The sequence below is a fragment of the Aphanomyces astaci genome (assembly GCF_000520075.1).
Source record: "Aphanomyces astaci strain APO3 unplaced genomic scaffold supercont1.88, whole genome shotgun sequence".
In the NCBI taxonomy this organism is placed as follows: domain Eukaryota; phylum Oomycota; class Saprolegniomycetes; order Saprolegniales; family Verrucalvaceae; genus Aphanomyces; species Aphanomyces astaci.
Window position 1 is genome coordinate 217528 of NW_009798351.1, and position 5538 is coordinate 223065.

Consider the following 5538-nt stretch of genomic DNA (forward strand, 5'->3'; position numbering starts at 1 on the left):
CTTGTCCACCGCAGACGTGGCATGTTTAGATTTCGCATCGTCATTGTGGTCCACGTTTGGTCTTGCGTGTTGCTGGACGAGTGATTCGAATCTCTCCCATGAGAGGACTGCCCATGGTCAACTCGATCGTGGTGAGACTTGTTCGACGAGTCTCGATCGAAAGCTGACTCCTCAGCTCCAACCACTCCTGATGCTGGATCTGCGTTTTCTTGAGTTGGAGTTGATTCATCCCCCGTTCTGGGAGGCTCATCACAGACGGGTGCACGGTTGGTAGTCGTGTGACCAGCCTCATTGTTGACAAGACTGGTCGGGGCCAGACATGCTGTAGCGGTAGATCCAAAGGGTCTTTCGACTAAGGCCCTCCCCGCGTTCTCATGCGGCACTTGGAGTTGTACCCTGAGATCGGCGAGATTCACCCCTGGGATACTGCCATCTCCGTCTGAGACTCCGCGAGTGACAGTAGGATCCAGGAGGTGTTCACCAATGAAGGAACTCTCAGCCTCATGACGCATTGGTTCGGTCACTTCCGATGTCACTACCGCGTCACGCCGCACGGGGGACGTGTACACACAACCACCGTCTCGAGGGGCAGGCTGAGTGAGGTCTTGGCTAGACATCGGCAGTCGTTCCGCAGTTGAGCTTTCCAAAAGGGATTGGACTGCCCTGTCTCGGCGCGACGGGAGGGTTAGCTAGACAAGGGTGACCAGCCCGACGAGACACCACGGTCTTAACAGTGGGGGAAGGACTAGCCACCGACGTACCTTGGGAGTGGTGGCTAGCCCTTACTGACGCCCCAGAGAGTGGAGCGTCAGGTGAAACCCGGGGGCGGTCTTCCGGAGGCGACGCAGATCCAGCACCAGGAGGGTCGAAGGAGTCGCCAACTTCGATTTCGACCGTAGTCTAACTTCGAAGTTGGGTGAGTAACGAATTGTTACTCACACCGTCATTTGGATGGATGGATGGTTGGCCCTGACACATCTTCCAGATGGAAGTTTGATTTTTCGACTCCGTGAGTGATGGTCTCACGGAGCAACTTGACAGATGGCATCTTGGACATCTTGAGCACGGCGGCACTTGAAGGCTTTCTTGACGTGAGGGGTACGAGGCAAATTGGAAAGTTCAGAAGTTTTTATCAGGTGGGGTGTGCGTTGGCAAGTTGCACGAGCTGTGTGGGGTACGTGCACACTCGGGAAAGCACGTCGAAGAGCCAAAAACACTGCATCACGGGGGTCAACCGCGGCAAAAACACTCTTTCATGCCAGAAGTTTTTATCAGGTGGGGTGTGCGTTGGCTGTCAAGGTCCACGAATTCGTCTTGCCAACACCTTAACCACTCAGTCAGCTTGGCCGAGTGGTTAAGGCGTTGGCAAATTGCACGAGCTGTGTGGGGTACGTGCATATGAGAAGTACATAGCTAAGACTGTTTAGCTAGTGTATTGAATGAATGGATTAGTAGTTGAGTGGGAACTTGACGAGCGTATTGCAATCGTCAATCCCTATCAACTTAGGCGTTATACAATGTATTTGGAAATATAGCTGAGTGGTGAGCTCCCGCTTAGCATGCGGAAGGTACAGGGATCGATCCCGGCTAGGTGAGATATTCCGGATAATCTTGAGGTTACCGGACAATCATCACCAGGCTGGCGGTTGGGCTCGGCGCCTTTCCGCGAGCAGTCACAATGTCTACAAAAATAGTAGGTGACCCTTACGAGTAGGCACAGCAATGACCCTTGCGAGTAGGCACAGCCCTTCCGTTTGGTTTTTAACTTACAATTGAATTTACCTTCAACCCATCAAGTGTTCTCTCTCCATCTCTCTAAGGTGATGAGCCCAACTACCGACATCTTCAAGGACAACAACAAGGCGCAGCCTCTCGTGTTTCGTGGCGCAAATTTCGACATCTTCAAGGTGCGAATTCAAGCGAAGCTGCGCAGCAAGGGCCTCTGGAAAGTCGTCAACGGCGACGAACAGAGCGATGACGATGACGATGAAGACTACGACAGCGAGGAAGAAGACGAGTTCGACTTGCTCGTCAACTCCCCCGACGACGACAACCTGGCCTATGTGTCACATGTGGCGACCTCGACTGAAGTGAGGCAGCTCCTGGTCGACGATATGAAGCGCGAACGTATGCGGACGTGTCCCATGTCATCCACGAGCTCCACACCAAGGTGTATGTGACTGGTTCCTCGATGCAGAAGCACATCACGGAGCTGCGTATCTTGCAACAGAAGCTGCTTCTCATGGGATCTCGTGTGGACGATGACATGCTCGGCCGTGTTCTGCTTACAAGTGCCAAGGAAGCGTACCCAACGAAGTGGAGATTCTGAGCAGTCGTGAGCCGTCTCCAACTGCCACAAGATCGGCCACCATGCCATCGAATGCAGATTCAAGAAGCGCGACTTGGCCAAGGGCAACCGCGGCAAGTGCTTACCAACACCTGAAGACCATGAAGTCAATATCCTCGATGACATCGACCAAGGCTTCATCCTGGCTACAACCCAGATCTTCATCGACTTCTCCGATGGATGGATCCTCGACAGTGCATGCACGGCAGACGTGACTGGTGACAAGACCAAGTTCAAGAAACTGTCCCGTGACGCTGAGTCTTGTAGACAACTCCACGGTGACGGCGACTCACAGTGGCGCTCTGGCCATTCAAGTGGACGAAACTTATCGCCTCGAGCGGGCAAGTGCCAAGTATGTGGCTAGCGTGACCAAGAACCTATGTCCTTTCGTCAGCTCTTGAAGGATGGATTCGAACTTGCGCGTTGGGATTTGTTCAGTGCGATCATGATCATGGATACGATCATACTCAAGTTTGAGGAACACCGCGGCCTGTATGTCCTCCGACCCCATGAAGTGCAAGTCAACGCGTGCGTTGTGCGTGAAACTCTTCCAAAATTGGTGCAGTGGCACCTTCGTTTGGCCCATCTCAACTTTGGCGCAATTAAGCAAGCGGCAAGTGACGGTGTCATGGACGGCCTGCGATTGACCAAGTCCGATCTGGCTGAAGAATACTCGTGCGAGACATGCGAAGTGGCCAAAGAGAGAAAGATGAGCTACAAGAACACCCATCCATACCGTGCACAAGTGCCGTTGGAGCGCGTGCACATCAACAAGGGTGGTCCAATCACGCCGCCAACTCTCGGTGGCAAACGACACTCCGAGCTGTACGTGAACGAGGCATCGCGTTTCAAGTGGCTATTTCTGCTCGAATCCAAATCGGAAACTCTGGCGAACTTCAAGAAATTCCATGTGCACTCGGAGCGTTCGTGTTCTGAAAAACTCAAGGCAATCATGACAGACAACGCCAAATAGTACCTGGACAAGGACCTCAAGGCGTACTGCAGTAGCCTCGGCATCGAGCAACTTTTCACCAACGTTTACTCGCCCGAAGAAAACTGCATCGCCGAGAAGCCCAACTACACCATCATGAACAAAGTCCGGTGCATCCTGCAAGCCTCCGGCATGGCCAACGAATACTGGGATGAAGCACTCAACTACGTAGTGTACACCGAAAACCGAAGTCCCACAAAGGCACTCGGCGGCAAGACTCCGTTTGAGGCTCTTCATGGCCGAAAGCCAAACATCGAGCACCTTCGGTCGTTTGGATGCACTGCTTTTGCGTTTATCGACAAGGCCAAGCGCACCAAGCTCGACCCTCGAGCGACCAAGTGCGTGTTTGTGGGATACTCAAGTCAACGCAAGAGCTATCGACTCATCGACCTGGACTCCGGCGGTCTGTTTGAATACCGTTCAGTCAAGTTCGTTGAAGGTGCATCGCCGAATCCTACGCAGCAAGTGCGATTTGACTCTGAAGACGTTCGGATTGACGACGACTTGCATGCTGCACATGACAACGACGACATACCAGTCGAAGACGCAGTGCCATTCGACTCTGTGGAAGTTCCTCGTCAAGAAGCTTCAGTGGGAGCATCAAGTACGAACGCGAAAGTCGACCCAACACCGGCACCAACACCGACACCAAGTTCCGAAGATCAACACGAAGTGGATGAAGACGCCGAACCTGCATGCTCCAACACCGAAAACTCGAACGATTCGGACATGGAATTCAACAACAACCCAAGTGGCCACCAAGCGAATTCGGTCGCCCCAGTCGTTCAAGGACGTCGAAGAAAGTACCAACAAGACCAAATGGCTTGAAGCAACTCAAGCCGAGTTCGACTCGCTAGTCAGCAATGAGACTTGGACTCTGACCGACCTGCCCCCAGGATGAAAGGCTCTCGCATGCAAGTGGTTATGGCAAACCAAGCTCGATGCCATGGGGAAGTTCACCAAATACAAGGCTCGCCTGGTCAACAAGGGATTCCTACAGCGCGAAAACCTCGACTACACGGAGATCTTTGCACCCGTGCTTCGACTCAACACGCTGCGCTTGATCCTGTGTTTGGTTGCAAAGCACAGTTGGAATGTGCGTCAAATGGATGTCGTTGCGTTTCTCAACGGCGCCATGGATGACGACACGGAAATCTATATGAAGCAGCCACCCAACTTCGTCGTGCCTGGCCTCGAGAACAAGGTTTGCAAGCTCGTCAAGGCGATCTACGGTCTGAAGCAAGCCCCAAGATGCTGGTGCTTGACACTGCACAAGATTCTGGTCGAAGTCGGCTTCGTGCAGTGCGTCAAGGAAGCCTGCCTCTACATCAAAAGAGTGGGAGAATCAGTGGTGCTTTTGACTGTATACGTCGACGACATCACGGTGACCGGCAACCATGACGCATTAGTGAGTTGGAGAGGGAACACTTAGTGGGTTGAAGGTAAATTCAATTGTAAGTTAAAAACCAAACGGAAGAGCTGTGTCTACTCGCAAGGGTCATCTACTATTTTTGTAGGCATTGTGACTGCTCGCGGAAAGGTGCCGTGCCGAGCCCAACCGCCAGCCTGGTGATGATTGTCCGGTAACTCAAGATTATCCGGAATATCTCACCTAGCTGGGATCGATCCCTGTACCTTCCGCATGCTAAGCGGGAACTCACCACTCAGCTATATTTCCATATACATTGTATAACGCCTAAGTTGATAGGGATTGACGATTGCAATACGCTCGTCAAGTTCCCACTGAACTAACTACTAATCCATTCATTCAATACACTGACCAGTCTTAGCTGTGTACTTCTCATACTCCACTCAAATCGTGGTCCATCTGCAGTCGCCCAGTCGGACTGCAGGATAGTCTTGGCTTGCCTGTTTAGCTGCCGTGTACTTCTCGTACGTTCACGCTGTGCGTGGTTCCATCTTCAATCCCCAACTTGGATCGCAGGGTCTCGAATTGCTCCCGCGGAATTGCCTTGGTGAGGATGTCAGCGATCATCATCTTGGTTGGACAGTAGTGGAGTCGACGAGTTCCTTCTCCACGTGGTCCAGCACAAAATGGCACTTGGTGCTGATATGTTTCGTTCGCTCATGTTAGCCTGGGTTCTTCGCGATCGCAATAGCGCTTTCGTTGTCGCAGTGTACGACAATTCTTCCTTGGGGAAATCCCAGTTCTTCGAGTACCTCGGACTACCAAATCAAC

General features: G+C 52.4%; 2 protein-coding genes across 2 annotated transcripts; both read right to left on the minus strand.

Moving 5' to 3' along the window:
- Positions 1 to 40: 40 nt before the first annotated feature.
- Positions 41 to 1057, minus strand: H257_16594 (hypothetical protein; the record flags this gene model as incomplete). The annotated part of the gene is made up of 4 exons (XM_009845083.1): positions 41 to 352; positions 396 to 609; positions 787 to 881; positions 1007 to 1057. 4 exons carry the CDS (start codon positions 1055 to 1057, stop codon positions 41 to 43), a joined length of 672 nt encoding a protein of 223 aa, XP_009843385.1.
- Positions 1058 to 5139: 4082 nt separating this feature from the next.
- Positions 5140 to 5337, minus strand: H257_16595 (hypothetical protein; the record flags this gene model as incomplete). The annotated part of the gene is made up of 2 exons (XM_009845084.1): positions 5140 to 5166; positions 5236 to 5337. 2 exons carry the CDS (start codon positions 5335 to 5337, stop codon positions 5140 to 5142), a joined length of 129 nt encoding a protein of 42 aa, XP_009843386.1.
- Between the last annotated feature and the right edge of the window lie 201 nt (positions 5338 to 5538).